This window comes from Diplotaxodon limnothrissa, linkage group LG12, assembly GCF_057381915.1.
Source record: "Diplotaxodon limnothrissa isolate DT_005_m linkage group LG12, D_limnothrissa_male_GT1.1, whole genome shotgun sequence".
NCBI classification, from domain to species: Eukaryota; Metazoa; Chordata; class Actinopteri; order Cichliformes; family Cichlidae; genus Diplotaxodon; species Diplotaxodon limnothrissa.
In genome coordinates this window covers 28,704,489-28,725,403 of record NC_140607.1, presented here as the reverse complement: position 1 = coordinate 28,725,403, position 20,915 = coordinate 28,704,489, and the positions used below count along the sequence as shown (strand labels likewise).

The 20,915-nt window shown below is 40.1% G+C and overlaps 4 protein-coding genes across 4 annotated transcripts; 1 reads left to right on the top strand and 3 right to left on the bottom strand.

Annotated features, from left to right (window-relative positions):
* Nucleotides 1-1,978: 1,978 nt before the first annotated feature.
* Nucleotides 1,979-9,881, bottom strand: acaa2 (acetyl-CoA acyltransferase 2). Its single transcript, XM_085368510.1, has 10 exons — nt 9,773-9,881; nt 6,463-6,629; nt 6,239-6,367; nt 4,864-4,980; nt 4,623-4,770; nt 4,339-4,514; nt 3,944-4,073; nt 3,779-3,849; nt 2,968-3,122; nt 1,979-2,869 (listed from the first exon to the last, which is right to left on the bottom strand). The coding sequence occupies exons 1-10, from the start codon at nt 9,786-9,788 to the stop codon at nt 2,788-2,790; spliced, it is 1,191 nt and encodes a 396-aa protein (XP_085224636.1). The 5' UTR covers nt 9,789-9,881; the 3' UTR covers nt 1,979-2,787.
* A 263-nt stretch (nt 9,882-10,144) lies between these two features.
* Nucleotides 10,145-13,278, top strand: mrpl40 (mitochondrial ribosomal protein L40). The gene is made up of 5 exons (XM_085368508.1): nt 10,145-10,301; nt 11,261-11,344; nt 11,538-11,693; nt 12,682-12,763; nt 12,880-13,278. Exons 1-5 carry the CDS (start codon nt 10,240-10,242, stop codon nt 13,105-13,107), a joined length of 612 nt encoding a protein of 203 aa, XP_085224634.1. The 5' UTR covers nt 10,145-10,239; the 3' UTR covers nt 13,108-13,278.
* On the bottom strand, nt 13,170-15,364 carry lg12h22orf39 (linkage group 12 C22orf39 homolog). The gene is made up of 3 exons (XM_085368509.1): nt 15,305-15,364; nt 14,077-14,244; nt 13,170-13,978 (listed from the first exon to the last, which is right to left on the bottom strand). The coding sequence occupies exons 1-3, from the start codon at nt 15,335-15,337 to the stop codon at nt 13,847-13,849; spliced, it is 333 nt and encodes a 110-aa protein (XP_085224635.1). The 5' UTR covers nt 15,338-15,364; the 3' UTR covers nt 13,170-13,846.
* A 472-nt stretch (nt 15,365-15,836) lies between these two features.
* Nucleotides 15,837-20,191, bottom strand: ufd1l (ubiquitin recognition factor in ER associated degradation 1). Its single transcript, XM_085368507.1, has 12 exons — nt 20,047-20,191; nt 19,712-19,844; nt 18,718-18,750; nt 18,511-18,632; nt 18,051-18,181; nt 17,884-17,956; nt 17,701-17,769; nt 17,551-17,619; nt 17,427-17,477; nt 17,249-17,337; nt 16,478-16,562; nt 15,837-16,381 (listed from the first exon to the last, which is right to left on the bottom strand). Exons 1-12 carry the CDS (start codon nt 20,047-20,049, stop codon nt 16,307-16,309), a joined length of 933 nt encoding a protein of 310 aa, XP_085224633.1. The 5' UTR covers nt 20,050-20,191; the 3' UTR covers nt 15,837-16,306.
* Between the last annotated feature and the right edge of the window lie 724 nt (nt 20,192-20,915).

Genomic DNA, 20,915 nt, shown 5'->3' with positions numbered 1-20,915 from the left:
CTTTAATAAAAAGCAACTCTATTACCAGTTTGCTTCATGTACAGGTCTATAGACTGGTGATTGTCCAGTGTCCATGATTCAATAGCTTGCAGAATCTCCTTTAAGAGTAATAATTTGAAATAATCTTCTTTTAAGTATGACATATTCAGTCTCCCGTGTCAGATACCTGTGGAAAAAACGTTCTCTACCCTTCTTTAATTTATCACTTAACTTCATTGAATGCACAGCCCTATTAATTCAGTCTGGTTGACATATGGACTTTTACTGAACCATTCCAACAACTTGATTTTTTCTGCCAGTCTGTTGTACCGGTAGTTTGTCCTGTTGCATGAACCAGTTTCAGTGTGAAGGCTTCACATCTGACAGTAGAATACTGAGGCTTGGACCTCCTCCAGTTTCTCCAGGGGGACACCAAAGCGTTCCCAGACCAGCTTCAGGCTTCCTCTCAGTGGGACATGCCTGAATATTCACCCAGGAGGCATCCTTGTTAGATGCCCAAACCACCACAACTGTCTCCTTTTGATGTGGAGGAGCAGCGGCTCTATTCTGTGCCCCTTCCGGATGGCCAAACTCCTTACCCTATCTCTAAGGGAGAGGCTTTCAGATGCCACCTTTCAGATGAAGCTTCTGCTCTCATTCTTTCGGTCACTACCTACAGCTCATGACCATAGGTGAGGGTAGGGACATAAATCCCTTGACCAATGTTCCCTCTAAGCCGCAATTGCACACTGCTGGCAAGGTCTCTGTGCACAGAAAATCTGCGTTGCGTACCCAAAAAAAAATCTAACCTGAATTGAAATTAAGATAAATACGTTAACAATTCATTCTGTTTTGCAGTGTTAGTCAGTAAGTGACTGGCTGCTCCAGTATGGGATTAGAACGATGCCACCTTATCCCATAGTCCAGCCAATGATGCGATTCACATTCGTATAGCTAATCAACGTCGTTGACAGGCTATGACAGCATCCTTATGTGCCGACACCGGTGTTTTATCTAGCAAAGCGGCGTGGCTGATGTGGAGTGAAGCCACGTTAATGACAACGTGTACAACCATTGGAGATGTGAGCAGGACAGATGGAACAACTGTGTGAACAAAAGTGTGGACTTTATACCAGTTTTTAAATTGTGTTGATAGGCCACGTAAAACCAGAGTTATGATAAAAATATATGTAATGTTTGGTTTTTTTTCCTGAATCCTATCTTGTTTATATTTATACTGCAAGAAGAAACAGTAAAAAAGGCGTTTTATAAGGAAAGCGCTGGAAAGCACTCTCAGCCTGTGAGCAAAAACAACCCCCCCCCCCTCCCTCCTCCCCCGCGCCCCCCAGCCTTTCCTATTGGTGGAAACATGTACCATGTGGACCAATAAAAAAAATGATATGGCAACATGGCATTTAGTTGTTTAGGAAGGGGGAAGTTTTAGGAGTGACAGAGGTGTTTTGAGATGTGACAGATTTGCAACGTTTAGCGCAAATCTTGTGTAGTTAGTGTGTAGTGTAGACAATAGTTTTGTTTTGTGTGTCAGAACAATGAAGCGACTGCTGAATGTTACAGGTGTTACAGGAGTGATACATCTCCTGTTGTCAGGCCTGCAGGTATCAAGTTGTTGTTCTCCTTTATCTCATAGTGGACAGAAATTATTTTTTGGAGCGGCACAAATAATTTGTGTGGCATCAAATTTGATGCAGAACAGCTGATTGTTCTGTAAATAGTGTGAAATGTTTATTTAAAAAACTGCCTCGGCTGCATTTTTAGGTAAACAGCTGCAAAAAGCTTTGTTTTTTGCAAAACTCAGTTACTTTTTTGAAGAAGTAACTATATAATTAATTGCCCAACATTGGTCATTATATACTGTATTTTGCAGACAGAGAGTTACAGGACTCTCTCCCAGACCACAGACTTATACTCATAATACCAGTCAGAGCTTTATAAAAACAAAAAAACCCCAAAGCTGTAAAACGTTTTCAAAATTGGGGTCCAAGTTATTTTTATTTCCAATAGTGTTAACATACTACACAGGTCATGAACATGATTTTTTTTAAATCTTCACTGTAAGTGGGCTAAAGCAGTTAATTAAAAGTAGTCTAACTTAAATGTAAATGCTGTAATTTGATTATTTTAATAAACCATGTGACTTGGATGTATTTGATGCTAGCGTGACCACAGTGCACACGTCTGCTGTTGCTCACAGTGGTCCAAGGGACCGCTCAGGGAGTTTGTGTGTTCGACACATGAAAAATTAGAGGGAACATTGCCCTTGACACCAATGGGTTTGAAAAAAAGTTGCAGCTGCAATAAAAGACTGATCATGAAAACACATTTTTTCTTTCTTTCTTTTAATTTGAGATTCTCTGACACAGAAGTACAAAATCATTTTTTGCTGGAGCCATCACAGGTAATTTTCTAGCATTAAAACTTAACATGTTCTCAATCTCTCTGCTATTAAGGCAAATTCCAGTTCCATCAAGTCTCACTCTGTCGTACCACAAACTTCACTGTTATTATATGCTACACACTGTACCATCATTTTAGGCACGTGCTTGAAAAGTCTTTTGCACTTATGTGAAACAGGAACAGGCATGTCAGTGAGCAATTAGCACTCAGTCTTTACTGGACTTCCAAGCCAACTCAAGAATGAAACATTTAGCACACATGTTCTGATGTGAAAATGTGGGAAAATATCCCTTTTACAATGTATCATTTGCATTTTATTTAGCATTAGCGGACTGTGGGGTTGAGTGTAGGTCATTCTTCTGCAGGAAACCTAGCAGCTGGCAGGTTCTTCTCTCAGCATTTTTCAATGATGATGGCGATACCCTGACCACCGCCAATACAGGCAGACCCGATGGCATACTTGCCTCCTCGCCGCCTGTCAGAAAGTAAATAATTATTCAAAGTCACTTTAAATAACGTGCAGAACACTTCTCATTATATAAGATACCGTGCACTATTAAATGACTACGCTACCTGAGCTCATGCACCAGGTGAGCAGTGATGCGAGCTCCAGAAGCACCGAGAGGATGTCCGATGGCAATAGCTCCACCGTTAACATTGCTTTTCTCCGGGTCGAGTCCTAGAGCCTTGGAAACAGCCAGATACTGAGAAGCAAAAGCCTCATTGACCTGTGCAAAACAACAAAAACACCTGAGTATTCACTTCCTAAATAAATCACAAACACCATAAATCACAACAGGCTGGTTGCTGTTATATTTTAAAAAAGCAACTTTCAAGTATTAAAAAATATTAATATTAAAGTAATATTTGAGTATTAAAAAATAATAATTAGTTTAAATGATGTTAGTTTGTCCAATGAATTTCAAGCCTCTGAAAGTGTGGGATTATGTGGGGTTTTATAGCTCAATGTCTAATGTCAACATTTAATCACAACTTAATGGTTTGATTTCAAATCCATTGTACAAAGGCAAAACTACAAAGAATATGTGACTGCCCAAATACATACGGGCCTAACTGTTGTTATGTAAATTTTACTCATAATAGTGGTTTATATATTTGCCTAACAAATGAAAGATTCTGGTTCAAACCCAGGAAGAGACACAGATCTCTTTGTGGCTGCGGCAGGAAGAGACACAAATCAAACATGTGCTGGTGACCTCTTGTCAATAAGGAAGCAGGCAAAAACAGCTGTGTGCACTTTCACCAACATATTATTTTCAGTTTCCTTAATTAATTATAATGGAGTATTTTTAAGTTGTTGCATTACTGCTTTGTATATGACAAAAAAGCATGTAAGTATTTGTTTCACTGTATGGGAACAAACCTCCGCAAGATCCATGTCTTTGAGAGTCAGACCAGCTTTCTTAAGTGCTCCCGTGATTGCTGGAACAGGACCTAAAATAAATAAAGTAAAAAGAAAGGTTAGGTAATCATTACTTTTAATCCAAAGGTGCCCAGATTATACCTTTAAGAGAGCAGTGTTGCTAACCTATTCCCATAATGCTTGGGTCACAGCCTGACACGTGATAGGCCACAATTCTGGCCAGAGGAGTGAGCTTGTGTTCCTTCAGAGCATCCTCACTTGAAATCACCAAAGCAGCAGCACCATCAGATACACCCTGGGGATAGAAATAATAGGTACAATCAGGAAAGAGGAGGAGGTTGGATAAAATTTATAATGAACTATATTTAAATGTATTTTAAGTGTGAGTGTACAAAAACATGCTGGAGTGATATCACACAATACAAAAGGGACTTGAATGCATTAAAAAAAAAAAAAGGTGGTCTGTTTTTCCCAGTGACCACGGACCGTCTTACTTAGACTAAGAAAACCCGATCATGTCAGATTGTTGAGAACAGTCGGCACCTCTAGCATAAACTCACTGAAGCGTTAGCAGCAGTAACGGTTCCTCCCTTCTTAAAGACAGGAGGTAGTTTGGCCATCTGTTCCAGAGTGGTCTGAGGCCGAGGGTGCTCATCATGAGTCATGGGCACTTTGCCTTTCTTAGCTTTCACCTCAATGGGAGCAATTTCTGCTGTGAAATAACCACCCTCATGAGCTGTAAACAGAAAGCAGTAAAAGCTTAGAGTTTAAAACAGTAACTGAGTATGAGGGTGAATTAAAAGGCAGACCATGAAAAGAAATCAAAAAACAGGGTCTGCCTTACCTGCCTTCCACCTTTGTTGAGTCTTATGTGCGTAGTTGTCACAGTCCTCTCGGGTGATCTGGTATTTCTCTGCCAGGTTTTCTGCTGTGATGCCCATCGGGGTTTTAATATGCAGGTCAGTCAGCCCCGCCCACAAGGTATCCTCTAGCTGGTAGGCAGATGAAGGCAGGTTTAATACCAAATCATTGTAGTTATGGTGATGTACATTTATATCAAGTGTTCACAGATCTGATCTACCAACCTTCAGATCGACGCCAAACTTTGTACCAAATCGGATGTTACGGACAGCATAGGGAGCCTGGCTCATACTCTCTGAACCTCCACACAGGACCACCTCTGAATCCCTGAGACAAATCTCCTACAAACACAAAGGGGAACAGGTTTTTTGTTTTTAGACCAGCAGAAAAAGGGTAAGATACATAATGATCATTTTACTGATGGTTTTTGCACACATTGCTGACTTAAAAATATCACTTCAATTACTTTCCACTTATATACATGACAGGAAAAGATCAGAAACTTTTAATCTTCCTTTTCATTTGGGGAGATACAGTACAGAACGAAAATACATCAGCATATAATTCATCCAATGAATTTCAGTTGTCATAGTGCAGCACTGGGTTGTTGTTTTTGGGTCGTTTCTGTCTTTCTCTGGTCTTGGATGGGTTATGCAGGCTGTGCCCTATGGGTAGAGCACGGGTTCCTGCTGCTCACTGAGCACACCAGTGGCTCATTGGTCTCATCAGTGGCTGGTATTTAAGGGGCACCTGAAATGTTTGCCATCATAAAGTAGTAGACAGGCTTGTTTTTGGTTATGCCTACTGAGTTTTTCCAGTGTTCTCAACTCTGTGTCTCTGTGATTGTGTGCTGAATAAAAGGCTTCCCTAAGCTTGCTCACCTGCTACCTTCAAACAAGCATTCACCACAAGGATTCCTTTCCATCTCGTGTTACCTGCCTGTCCACAACCAGTGCCCCACCCTCCAACTTCACTTATCTCTACTCCTAGTAAGAAACGTATACGATAGATTCCTGGAGTTATCATAAAACCGGGCTGATGTGAAACCACCTCTTACATTTTGCTTTATCTTACTCACTCTTCTCCTTACAGAGAAGCTGCAGAGCTTCTTTTCCCCGCAAAAAGTAGTACTCTCATTAAGTATTTCTCTTCCTTAGTATGAATGTGCTGTACTGAGGATCTCACTAACTCACCACGTCAACCAGCACTCAAATGTTTGTGGATTTCACTCCAAAATAGTTTTAAAGTTCTGGACATTCCCAAAGGAAATGGTAATGATAAGCTACTGATGATCCACCAAACCTCCAACAATTTGTTCCTACACCTTAATGTCTTTCTGTAATTAAAAAAACTTTGCATTTTTCCACCCAAATTCCGTCCACATACGTGAAACTGCAGTTTTCCACTCTGACCTTTCCATTCTTCTGCTATTTTGGCTTCACTTTCCCGTTTGTCTTCGTAGTGTCACTGTTATTACTTTTTAAAATCAATTTCCTTGTTTGTATGTTGATAGGAAAACATTCAATACACTGTTTTCTGCTTTGGCTAATTCCTCTTTTATGGGTCTGATAGATTTATTTTCGTTAGTTTAGTGCTTACCTGAGCGCCATTAATGATGGACTGGAAACCAGATCCACACAGTCTGTTCACGGTGAGAGCGGGCACTGGGATGGGTACGCCACACCTCAGACCCACATGACGAGCAATGTAGGGTGCATCAGCTGAGCTCTGAACGTAGGGAAATGGATCAGAAACAAAATGTAAGATACAATAGTCAGATCATTTATAATGAATCCTTTCAGTGTTGTATGTGTGATCAGTACCTGCATGACATTTCCCATGATGATGCTGTTTACAAGCTCTGGGACCACACCCCCTGCAGCGAGGGCAGCTTTGGCTGCATGTTCAGCCAAGTCTGTTGCACTGTGATCCTTCAGTACTCCACCATAGGTACCAAATGGAGTACGCTTGGCAGCTACAATAAATACACCTAGGAAAAAAGAGCATTTTAGTTTGGAGTTAACACCACCCACCACTGAGCTACAGCCAGATTGTAGCACGAACAGAGAGAGAAGATTTGTGAAGGGATAATTAGCACTAAAGCGACATGATTTACAGGGTGTTGAAATAAAGCTGCGCCTGATTTCTTGTTTTCAATTCTTTGTTGATGTATTCAAATTAAAGTTCCTGTTTAGGTTTTCTCCTATAATGTTTCTGTTTTTTATTTCCTGACAGTGACTTTGATTTATTGCTTCATTGCTGTGTATGGATTTGTTATTTGTATTTTCTGATGTTTAGTTTTATGATGAGTACATGTAGCCATGGTCTTCCCCGTGTTTCTATTTGCTGCTCATCATTCCTGAAACCTGGTCCTTCTGTTTCAATCAATCAATCAATCAATAAATCAATCAAGGCTTTATTCACCACGTGCAGGTTGCCCTGCAGTGAAATGGGACCCCCCGCCCCGACCTTACACACACAACACAGACATCACATGGGGATACAGGTCGGAGATCAGTAGTGTTACAGAACAAACACTGAAATATACACTACAATGGGAAAGTACAAGAGGAAAAAAAGAGACCTCTACTCATGCTGGGCTCCTGGGAGGACAGCATGAGAACAGGAAGCAAAAAAACTCCTCTGCACATAAAAGCACATAAATGTCCACAGCACAACATTGTGGAACACGTGACAAGTCACAGGGTCGGGTGGGGGGTGAGGAGTAATCCGAAGCAAACACAGCAGCCATCCTGTCCAACGCTACCATTCCAGCGCGGGCTCAGACCCGCCGTGTTCCCCAGGAGGGAACAAGCGTCGAAGGCGTTTGGAAAGGGAGGGGGATGAGTGTGTGCACATCAGTGTATATGTATGTGTGTGCGTGTCCAGAGTTCAGCTGACACAGTGTCCTTCGCCCTGCCAGGTTAAGTAAACAGTCTACCAGCCAACCCAGGTGGCCTTGCATAGAATGGGAAGAACAGTCTAAACACAGTCGTTATCAAGGTGTTGTTGTTCAGCTCCAGCCTTGAGACCGCAGCTGGCGCCAAAGGGGTATCTGCATGAAGTGATGGTGGTTTTTACTTTAGTGCGAACAACTCATATGAATTTCAAAGCTGTTCTAACAGTCCAACACTGGTCTCTCAATCTCCCGTTGGAGAGCCGCGAGCTTCTCCAAGATGTGATCCATTTCCATGTGGATCAGTAAGAAATATAAATTATTAGATGCAACTTTGTTATTTCTTCATGTTGGCTGCTGGTAACTTATTCTTGCATGTAGAACATTTGTTTTATAGTAATGAATGATTCTAAAACAGTTCGCCTATTTGTCGCCTACTTGCTAAGTGCATTTCAAATTTGTATCTAGAGAAAGCCTACGTTTGAATTCTGTTTCTTTCATTTTAACTTGCTCTCAGACTAAATGCCTCTGAAGCAGCAGCTGAAAGAAAATCTAAAACTGTCTCTGAAACATTAATTCAAGGTAATATTTACTTACTACAGCTGGAGCCCGGGTGAGGTTTTAACAGTCTGAAAGCAAGTAAAGAGTAAATTTAAACAGAATTCAAATTTGGAATAAACTGAAACTCGGAATTTAGACCCATCTGCACACAGGGATCTGAGAAATCTTCCAGGAATAGTGATGCCATTTCATTTCATACCTGTCCTCTAATCTGAAGCAGGTTTTCAGGAGCTACTTTGGCAATTCTTTGTTTTTCTTTTTTTAAATTCCCTGTTTCTGCATTTGGGGCCTGATTGATAATCTGCCAAAAATTTATCTGAAAGTCACAGCAACATTTTTGAGAGGGAAAAAAAATTGGTTTAAAGTTCACAGTACCTTAATAGGAATGATCTCTATTTTGAAATGTTGCACTGAGGGACCTTTTTCAGTTTTAGAGGGACACTGAACTATCGACTAATGTCTGCTACGTGTCAGGAAACGCAGGATGCTTTGACCTGGAATCGAGTTTGCAAATATTATAGTAACACCTGACGCATACAGCTGGAGTCTGTTTAATGTTGAGTAATATGTTCCCTCCACTCTGAATGGGGGCACTGGACCAAACTCACAGAAGAGCGCAGAGATTTGTGAATCAATAAAATTGTATTTATTTATAAATCCACTATAAAGCTTTTCTGACTAGTCATTTTGTTTACATTTTTTAAATTGATAGGTTTAAGCAGAAAAGTTAAACATAAACTAAACGTAATGAATTTGCAGCAGAAAGTATTAAAGAGGACTGCATAAGTGATTCATTAGACAACAGTAGTGACAAGCTGTTGAAACTCTTTGGTTATCAATACTTTTTTGGATAATTACTTAGTGTTTAAACGGAATAATAACTCAAGGGAGTGATTGAATGGCTGTGCATGTAAGATGGGGAAAAAAATGTTGGGAGCTGCTGATATGATGCATATAAAATGGCTCAATGACCAGTAATCCAAAGTCCTTATAGATAATTTCTTTAAACATTTACTCCATATTCATGATGTAATTGCCATATGAAGAATAACTCAAATTAAATACTGTTACCCAACTTTTTTGATGTTCTGTCCTCGATCATATATAAACACATAATATGGAGAAATATGAATAGCAAAATCAGGAAACACAATAATGCAAATTAACTAATGTATGAGGCACAAATGTATATTTGTAATCTATTAAACATATAATTAAAACAGATTTAAAGCACGGTTTCACCTTCGCTTAAGTAAATGCATCACAGCATATGCTATAGCATATACTTATAGCTATAATATTCGCACACATGAATATTACAGCTGAAAGCTGTAATTTTCTAAACCAAAAAAGTGTGGGCATAACAAAAGCAAACTGGTGTCCTCAAAGTTGTGAAAGGTTTCTGATTAAATGTTCAAATACATATTTACAGCTTTGAGTTGAGTAGCAGCAAGGAGCAGCTGTTTAAATAATACTGCCACCATCTTGTCACCTTTCGCCTACATTGCAGTTAAATTATGTGGAAACGAGACTTCTTTGCATATAAAATAAATAAAAAGGTAGATTTTTAAAGCACTGTTGCACAGCAGTGTGACCCAGATACTTTCAAACGCCCCATCAGAAAATCCCGTCCCAGCAGTCTTACTGCTGAAATGAAATGAATGGTGTTTGTTTACCTCTGAGAAGTGCCATGGCGCAGACTCAACAATCCAGCGATGACCGGATCAAAGTTTTAGGCTGATATCTCGCTGCGTGGAGCATATAAAAGCCTCGGACCACTGTGACCTTTCCCCCAAATACTGCAGCCCGGTAACGTTTTACTCCTCCATGAAGATTCAACAAAATATCTACACATAAATATCTACACAACGCAATGTTACAATTTTTTTTACTGTTTATCTTATTGTTTTATTAAGTAATATATTAACGAATTATAATATACCCAATATCTGTCTTTGATTTTATTTCCAGGATTTTTAAATAAGCGAAAGTGCGCACGTTGAAGTGTGCGGCCGCTTGTTTGAAACGTCATCTTTCAGCGACGTGTGTGGGGGGGGCTGTCACTCCAGGGGACGACATGTGAATTTTTGTTGTCCTGGACCCAAAACTGAGTTAAAGGAGGAAACAGAAACGTAATTAAAACATGTCTTTGGCTCTTTCGCGATGTCTTTGCAGGGTTTTATCGCGGCAGGCCATGCCGTCGAGGTGAGTGATTGATGTACGATGTGAACGAAGTGCGTTAGCTGCGTGGAGCTAATATAGCTAAGGTTATTCGGTGCTTTAATGGAGAAGAAGTGTGCTTATAGCGATTTTCAATAACAAGGGTGATGAGCAGAGCTGTTGTGACTACAGAGGGATGTAGTTGTTGAGAGTATGGTTTCATGCTGAGAAAGAGTACAGATGCGATGTTTGCTTTGAGCCTGTTGATGGAGAAGTATAGAGAAGGTCAGAAGGAGTTGAACTGTGCACTTGTGCATCTAGATAAAGCATATGATGGGGTGCCAAGAGAAGTATGAGGGTGGTGCAGGACATGCATGAGGACAGAGAAGCAGTGGTGAAGTGTGCGGTAGGAGTGACAGATGGGTTGGACCTGGATCAGCATCAGGGATCTGCTCTGTGCCCCTTCTTGTTTGCAATGAAGATGGACAGATTAGATCAGTGAGTAGTCTCTGTGGACCATAATATTTCCAGACGATATTGTGATCTGTACCAAAAGTAGAGAGCCTGGAGAGGTGAATGTATGCTTTGATAGATGAGAAATGAAAGTCAAAAGCAAGACAGAACACGTGAGAGGCAGACAGCTGTGCTCGTGATGCTGAAAGGAGCCAAAAATTGTGACGGTGGATGGTTAAATACCTGGGGTTAAACATCCAAAGCAAATGACAGTGCACAAAAGAGATAAAGAAGACAGTGCAGGCAGAGTGGCGATGAGCATCAGGGGTGATTTGTGACAGAAGTGAAAGGGAAAGTTTACAAGATGGTAGTTAGAGGGTGGCACCAATAAAAAGACAGGCGACTGAGCCGAAGGTGGCAGAGATGAAGATGTTAAGATTTTTACTGGGAGTAAAAGAAAAAAGTAGCACTCTTAAGACTGTCTTCTTCAAAGAATACACAAACTTGAGAGAAATGAGAACTTGAGAAATGACCTGTACTCTATTTTGCAGCTCTCTGTACGGAGAACATCACCATCTTGTACAGAGTCCTTGGTTTGCACCAGTGATGACCCTGAAGACATCTGCTCCACTGAGGTATGATTCAGGCTCAGGCTCACAAACCAAGTCATGACCGAGGTTTACCACAATTGTCATTTCATCAATATTTTAAATTGAACAACTTAGTCCACCAATGTTATGGTGGTTCGTGGTGCTAACAGTATTTCTCAGCAAGCTCTATCTTGTGGCTGAATATATTAACATAGAGGTTTGATCTGTGTTATTCAAGAGCTGAGCCAAAAAAGAAGAAGAAAGTGGACCCGAGAAGGGAACAGATGTTGAGAGAGCGTCTGAAAAAGAAGCTGAAGAAACTGGAGAAAGTTCCACCAGAGCTTATACCCATAGAGGACTTCATCACTCCAACCAAATGCTTGGATGAAACAAGGTGGAGCTCATTTCAGTCTATGTGCATAAATGTCGTTTGAAATAATGAGGTCAAATTTGTATTGAAACATTAATGTATAGTGCTCAGTGTGATAACACACATTCAAATTTCTTCTTGTCAGCAAATGAACTAAAGCTACTGGGCAGGTATGGATCATCATAAGCATGCAGAGGCATTTTTTAAGACCAATGGATGGGAAAAGAAATGTGTTTTTATTCCTAAATAAACAGGCAACAGATCAAGCAGCTCTATAAGTCCAAGGTGTAAAATTAATGTGTCGTGGCTCAGCCCACGGCGTCCTTTGAGAACGCTGTCCTCCACAGCCAATGAAGAAAATCTGAGCTGATGTCAACTCTGTTTTCCACATCAGAGTTAAGAACTATTTTAATATCATGTGTTAAAATCAGCTTTGTTGGATCACACAAACAAATGGAAAAAAAAGAAAGTCAAAAGCACTTATTGTGTGCTTTTTTTGAATTTTTATTATTCATGACATCTCACTGGTCAAGAATGGATTTGACAATAATGCCCCAGGAGTGTTAACACAAACCTTATTTATGTCAAGATAATGTAAATACTACTATACTACAATTCTACAAGTCTCATTTAACCCATCAGACGCAGTTTTATCTACCCCGAAGCATTTTTCATCATTCGTACACACTCCAATAGGTGCATTAGGGGCAATTTGCCAAGAACATTTTGCTGGCAGGAGGAATCACAGACTTCTTTGCCTGCTTTGCTAGATGACCAGTTCGACCACCTCAGCCACAGCTCATTTTCGCAGAGAAATTGCCTTTGCAAAAGGTGGCTGAAGTTCTGAGACGTGATTGTTATCTGATGTGTTGTTGGTTTTATCAGTCTTTTTGCAGTGAAGCTCTGGGACGTTAAAACAGCTTTGAAACTTTTAAATTGCTCATTTGAATACCTTTCTTGGATATAGGGCTTTTAAGTCCTTTAAATTGATGTTCATAATTCTCTGTCTAAGGGAACGCACTGCTCCAAGGCTGTCATTTGAAGAAAGTGAGGGTCGAGCCCTGCTGCTGAAGGAGTGGTGTCGATACAAACAGGTTACCACTTACCTATCGCACCTGCGTCACTAAAGCTTTTATGGAAAATGTTACATCTGACCCCGGCTCTACATCTCATGCACTTAGTGGGTTGTATCTGTCTGCTGTTCTTGCAGAAGCAGCACATGGCTGAAGTGGAAGCTGTTGAACTGGCTTTGGAAGCACAGAGGGAGGCACTGGAGGAGCTGAAGCTGGAGTCCGAGGAGCTGTACCGGGCAGCGCTGAAGCCTGACCCGCTTCTTATTCCCTTTGTTCACGAAGGTCCCGCATATACGCCAGCAATACCCAATTATGACGCCCCTGATGGGAAATACAACGATATCACTAAAGTTTACACGCAGTGATAAATGAGGAATAGCTGTGTGTAGTTTAGTGTGTCTGTTATTCATTAAGCAAAAATGCAGCTTTTAAGCACACTGTCTTTATTCCTTCATTGTCATTCATTGTGTGAGAGTTACAGTGAGTTTGTGTCACGTTAATATTTGTCTATAATAATGGAATAAATCTTTTTATTGATCCAGTGTTCAGAATCTTTTTGAACATGTCATGTTATAAGGCAGAAAACTGCTACACAACTCTGAATTCTGTCATCTCGATTTTTCAGTAGGATTAAACATCCCATATACCTACATCATTAACCTTTCTTAAAGTCAATTCATTTGCTGAGCAGCTGACAAATACAGATAGGCCTACAGGTACCATGCAAACACCTGGCTCTTCACCTTTTTCAAGGAGAATGAAGCAGATCACTGATTACCTGTACTGACTATATATTCTGTCAACATAAGGATAATATAGAGCTAATTTTCTCTGAGTGCAGTCGGTCTTTGTGCTTAAGTTTACACAAGCTTTGCAGAATTAGTACCTATGAGACACCAGCCTGTCTGGAAACGGATCATATTTACTGATAAAACAGCTAATCCTTATCGCTGAGCACTAGCTGCTGCCAGCATTGTTAGACATACTGTATATATATATCATTTTACATACAGCAGTTCTCTGAATACAACTGATGACATCTCGTGATCATGAGAATGTCCAGGCTCTTAAACTGAAACTAAGCATGTTGTCAAAACTCGATGTTCAGGAGTCCTGAGGCTTCTCCTGGTTCAGTGGCACGTGCCAGTCTCTAGGAGGCTCCTGCCTCAGCTGCCACACTGGAATGAAGTTTCTTTGCTCTGCCACTCTGATTTTCTCACTTCTCCGCAACGCCTCCTGCAAGACAGACAGAGTGAGTGTATTTATACAGCCTGGAGCGGATCACAGAGGTCACCCGTTTAGGACTTTAAAATTTTAATTTCTTGCTGTTCCACCTTAGCCTCGGTGCCTCTGTGTTTCTCCCACTCTCTGCAGTTATGGTAGTCCTCTTTCCACTGCTGGCAGGATGGCACGGTACCGTAAGTGTAGTAGTGGTGAAACCAGTTTTTAAAACTTTTGCAGTGTCTAAACTCGCTCCAGTAGTCTTCACATGCCCGTGGTGGCTGTGGCGACAAAGCAAACAAAAATCAGAATAAAATTTTAAACTTCTGTTGGGATTCTGGTGACTGACATCAGACACTTTGTTGGGTACGCCTGTCTAACTACTTGTTATTAATAAAATAATCAGCCAATCAACTGGCAGCAACTGAAAAGGAGGAAATATACAGTGAGGGGCAGTTCTCTAAGCAAAAATACCTTGTTGACGTCAAAGGAGAATAGCCACACTGACTCGAACTGACAGGAAATCAACAGTGACTATCAAAAGTACCACCAAGATATGCAGAAGACCATCTCTAAATTCACGGCATGTCAAACCTTGAAGCAACAGAAGACCACACTGAGTGCCGCTCCCCAAGAACAGGAAACTGAGGCTACAGTTTGCACAGGTTCACCTATGCAGCGCAAAAGAGAACTGGAAAAACACTGCCTGATCTGATGAGTTCAAATTTCTACAGCAACATTTGGCTGCTATGGTGAGCAGTTTATTGATGTTCGTCTCACATCTCTGTCAGCAGCAACTGAGTGATGCTGTCGTGCCAAACTGGAAATCTCTAAAGAATGTTTTCAACACCTTGTTGAATCTGAGCCACGAAGTGTTAACGCAGGTCCGAAGGCAAAGAGAGTCCAACCCAGTACAAGCATGACGTTCCCAATATAATGGCCGGTGAGTTTTAACCTGAGTCTCTGAAGTGTTCAACATTTAAACAGCGCCTCTCTGCGGTCGTATTAAGAATGGGCTGACCCTCAGTTTGGTCAGTGGCTCATTTGACTTTCCAACTACACACATGCTGTTTTTAAATTTGATCAGCAAGCCCAGATATTAGTGCATTTCGTGAATCAAAAAAATATACGTCGCCTCCTCGGATCTTCTTTGTCTGACTTTGCTAGATGGTACAGAAGGGTACATTTGCGGTTTAGCATCTAAAGCTAATCACCTTGCGACCTACGTCATCAGGATTTGACTTTGATTATTTTGAGTCTTCTCATAAACAAGGCAAATCAAATTAACTAAGGAAAAGTTATCATTAACGAAATTAATAACCTAATATCTGGTTTAATTACCCTCCATGCGATTTCTCCCACAGCCCTGTCCATCGCTAGCTGCGACAGCTTTAGCAACTGTACTTCTTCCGGTTTTATTTTTCACAACAAAAGCTCTTGGCACATTTCTGTATCACTTATACGAGGCCACAAAGCATCAAAACGAAAAAATGTGTGCATGGCTGAAGAACGTCATTGTGAATTCACAGTTTGTTTAAAGATATTCTGCTTTTACTGGAACTAAAAGTATATATTATTTGCAACAATATTTTTTCTGAAACGATAAAAATGTTGGTTTTCTCAAATCTGAATTTGTAGGTACTTTTGCTGATTGAGAGCTCAACCATTCATTATTTTACACATTTATGTAAACTCACCAATTCCAATAGTTTATCCAATGATCATCTTCTTCGAATATAAATACTCAACTCAGGTGATGTCACAGAAAGAGCATAATACCTCAAAAATAGGTCTGAGTGTAATTCATTTCAAAACAATTTTATTTGTTGATAAATAAAGCAAAAGAAAAAATTCCTAAAAGTCTGGAAAAAAAACCCCCAAACATAAAAATTTTCTTAGTATAATCAAAACAAAAAGCTCCCATTTTACAGTAACACTGGGATTGTGGATAACAGCCATTTTAAAGTGGATTGTAAAAATAAAAAAAGAATTATGGAAAAGATGGGTCTGCGCAGAGTCAGAGGTCATTCAATCTGATATAAGAAAGATGTTTGCTGTCATTTTTTCATGTTCTTGATAAGATATTGGCAGAAAATCAGTCACTCTGAATTTGTGAATACCAAATTAGAGCAGACAGTATTTTAGGCTGCTCAGATTCTTTTGAGCAAAATATTACTGTCAGACTTTTAATTACACGCTATAATCAACAGCAAAACCTCCATTTAAAAAGGGGCAGAGGGGCAAAACCAACGCATCTGAAAACCAATATTTTACTTTGCTGCTGAAGGTGAAAAGAATAAGCTAGCTCTGTGCACATGAGTCAGACTCCTCGTTTGTAACTCTTCAAGGTTTTCGGCCCTTCTTGCGTAGTGACTGCCCTTGTCCAGAGAAGGCGATGAATCTGTTTATGGCATCATCCTGAGAAGATTCAGAAGAAAATTGAAAAATATGGCTTGAGAACTAAATGTAGGACTTTAAAAATAGCCAGGAAAGAGAACTGTTTGCATTACTTACATCATCCACAATTTTCCTGGGCAGAGGTCTGGAGTTTCGAATGAAGGTAATCCTGCCAATTTTGAAGTCATAGTTGGGAATCCCTCTGTGTGACGAAACATTAGACACACAACAGCTTGGAAAACCATTGTCTGCGTGGTGTGGCTGTGTGCTGTCACAGCTTTAAAAAAATATGTGGGACAACACCAATGTATAGTTACATCGCTATATTTTATACTTCGTTGGTGTTCAGTACATCTTTGTAGAGACAAAGACTCACCACAGATGTGCAACGCCGTGTGGACCATTCAGAAAGTTCAATAACCACTCCAATTTTTTTTTATTTTTTAAAAAAAGGTAAGCAAAGAATTTTCTGACAATTCTGTTATGGTTCAGGCTTTAGGCTTCAGGGTTAAGACCAGGGTACCCAGTTGCCTTAGAGCATAAATCCGGTATTCCTCTCTGTTTTTATGAAGCATAAAAAATACATAAACTGCTCAGAACTTTATTTAAATATATCACGTGACAAACTCATGTGCCTCAAGGTGTCACATTCTATGTCTCAACTCAAGTCTGAGATATCTAACATAGCCTAATAGATATAATAGCTCCTGCTTGGGGGCTTTCATATACTGAACAGCAGTTTGAGTTGACTGTCATCCCTCTCCTCATCAATTTGCAATACGCTGTTAAATAAAGGTGTAACATTCCCTGTAAAAATAGCTTGTCTGTTAGGCCACTTAACAGTTGAGTTATTTTTATGGGAATGTGTAAGAAACAACATCTTTTCACCTTTTAATGTCACTTGGGGCAAGGGGAGCAGGGCTGGGTTCAATCCCTTTAGTTTTACCATCCAAACGATTACCAGAACCGGTGAAAGCCTGAAAATAAAGCACAGATTAGAGATTAAATCAGATTATGTTATTCAAGTACTTTTAGTAGCAGTAAGTACACATTAACTTGAACTCACTCTGAAGCCTGTGTCCATGTCAGCGTAACTGCTGGGATCTGTTTCTTCCTCCTGTCAGAAAAACAGTTTTATTACATTGTTCAAAGGAGAAAACGTACAGTTACCACGATGGTTTGCTCCTTACTGTCGGTTCATCCTGGTGATTAGGCCGTCGTTCAGGCTCTTTGTAACCCAAGGGAGCATCAAAATCCACCTGAACAGCAAAGTAACAGCACGTGAGCGAATAAAGCAACAGAACAATTCACTGTGACTGTGGTGAAGTCCAGGATCTTACATTCATATCACACTCGATGATGGATACTGCTTTATCTGGTTTGGTCTCCATGACTCGCAGCTCATATATCTGAAACCCACAGATTACCAGATGGCATTTTTATGTTTAATCTTCCAGGAAACTCTCCAAGAACAACCCTTGGTCACATATAATCCCAACAATGACTTAAAGAAACTGATTCACCTTTTCGTTGTAGTTAATGGCTATGACATCACCAGTTGTCAAGCATGCAAAGTTTCTCAGTGCGTTCTCCAGTCTGTAATGAATGTTAACCACTTATGTTAAAACATGAAGTGTCAAAAAAATAAAAATTTAAAGTTGAAATAAACATTTCAGCCTGTACTCCTTACACTGCCTTGGGGTTTGTAATGTCCAGGAAGTCGGGGCTCTGAGGCTGGAACTTTGAGTAAGTGGCCACCATGAGGTTAACACTTTCCACTTGAACAAGACCGCCTTCCTCTAACAGGAGATTCTGCATCATCTGCAGTGAACAAAATACAGCAAATGTCACTCCAGCCTTTTTTTTTTTTTTCTATTTCCATCCATCTATCAGGTCATGGGGGAAAGAGTGCAAGGCGGGGTACACTCTAGACAGGTCACCATCACAGGGCTAAGACACAGAGACAGACAACCAGAATCACCAATTAACCTAACATGCAAATACTTTCACTGTGGAAGGAAGCTGGAGTATACCAACAAATTTGAATTTTTAAACCCATACTTCTAAAACATTGTTATCCACTTCCACACAAGAAGAATATGTAAGTGCTCCTCCACTGCTGACACGAGACACTCATTACTGTTTCTCACCCAGTGAGGCAGGTAACAGATTCCCTCGTCTGCCACAAACTCCAGGACACCACAGTGTGTCATTCTGTCTGAGTTCTTGTTGGTCAGCTTGAACAGCATTGGATAGGTAATGTTAAGCCTGCCTGAACAGAGGAATATAGAGCAATGCTAAAAACAGGATGTAAAAAGGACATTTAGTAAGAAGGTTTTGAATTAACATGCGCTTACTGAGCTGGTCGAGAGCAGAAGGTGGCATTATTACTGAAAAGAAAAGAAAAATAACAGTTATTTTAAGGAAAATATGTGTTTTCATAAAATAAATATAAAGAAATATGATATGTAACTTTCACCTTATACATACTAACATAAACTTGGACATTTTGAGGATATTTTTTTTACAGTTGTGTTTTCTAACAAGTACCACAAAGCAATAAATAGTTAAATAACTTCAGATATGTTTGCGGTACTGGATGTATGTTTGGACAAGGGAGCTGGTTACACCATGTGGATGTTGGCACAGATTACACCCACAATACAGTGGTGAATGCAGAAAATTAGCTACATGTAAATCTGCCATACATCACACCATTGCTCATCAAACTCTATGAACATCAGTTTAGGTCGTTCTATGAACGACCTAAACTGATGTGATGAAGTAGAAGGCCTACCCTGAGGTCCTTCCCAATGACTAAGTTCCCCACCTTATCTCTAAATGAGAGCCTAGACACCCTACAAAGGAAACTCATTTCCCCCAGTCTCTGAAATGTAGAGGACTGATGATGCACCAATCTTCCAAAACACATTCCCTTTTTTGATATTTTAATATTGATGGTGGAGAGCACTGTCTAGCATACTGAACTAAAACAACATGTTCATAGTGACCTCTTGAGGATTAAGGATGGGAGTTTCATTTTCTCCCATCAGGATTAAAATGTTTGATCACAAGATAAAAGTGATCAGTCAGAGCAAATTGGTTTCTAGTGACCTTTCCCTCTAAAAAGCAACAGTGGACCCAAACTATGCCAACAAGCAAAACAGAATCACCAGATCCTGCATTTGCAAAGGTCAAAGATTAAGGTCTTCATTTAATTCTTCACCCATACATACTTTGATTTGAACGAGTGGTATGGGAGAAAATACTGTACTTCAATATCTTTTGTTCAGAAACCTTGAACTGAGTGACTGTCTGAACCAACATGACCATTCTTTTAATGAGACTCACTTTTGCCTCCTTTCTCAACATCGGAGCGGTCGTTGGGTCCAGCCAGCATGGACACCGAATAGCATCGGTACTGAGTGGAGAAGCGGTTCTGAAAGCCCCGGGCCAACTGGTGGTCAAACACATGGAAGGAAAACTGTGGAACAAACATCAGGATTGTCAGTCAAACTCAGGTCACGTGTATACTTCAGAGCAAATAGATAACAATTTAATTGTTCAGGACAGGGAATCTTTATGCTGTGCTGTAGTCCTGTTGCTAGCCGCTAGCTAACTAAAACTGGAGCAACTACGATTTGTTTTGATACAACGTCACCGGCGAGAAAAACCACAGTGCTCACCATGTTGACTGTTTCTGTTCCTCGCTGCTAAACGCCCGCTTAATGATGTTTGCTTCAGTTTTCTAATTTACAGAAAATTTTACAATTTCCAACGTTGTAAACAACTGAAATTGTAGTCACTACCAGATCCGTACCGGAAACCCGATCGATACCACGCATGTGCAAAAGGCCACTAGTGATGGGATTTCCGGATCTTTTTAGAGAACCGGCTCTTTCGTTTTGGCTCACTAAAAAGAGCCGGCTCTTTCGGCTCCGAACCGGCTCTTTCGGCTCCGAACCGGCTCTTCAGGTTGTTTTGTTGCTTTAATTAATTTATTATTAACAATAATATAAAATTATGCACAAAAGGAATTACTAATGTAAAAAAAAGTGGTTTTATTTATATATGTTTATATATAAATATATGTGGTGGCCCCTAGAGACAAAGCACATACAAACTCCAAAAAGCACGTACAAACTCCAAAACACATTCCTAGAGTTAACTGAACGTCCAAAACAGAGCTATCTAGATCACTTAAATTACACAATTGAAAGCATATGTGTATGGTTTGTGTATTTATACACAAGCACTCATATATATTCAAATAATTAAAAAAAAAAAAAGTTCATTTACCTGTTATTACCACACACCAAATCAGGTCATTGGTACTTGCTGGCTTGTGTAGCCACTAGGTAACAAAAGCTCAACACTGCGCCTAGCATTCTGGAGCACTGGAGCAGTTTTTACGTGCTTCAGAGTTCATACGTGTTTTGAAGTTTGTACGTGCTTTGTCTCTAGGGGCCACCGTAAAAATACTTTTATTTATTCACTCCACATAAAATGTAATAAATAAATCATATAATACAAAAACCAGCTATTCACATTTCAA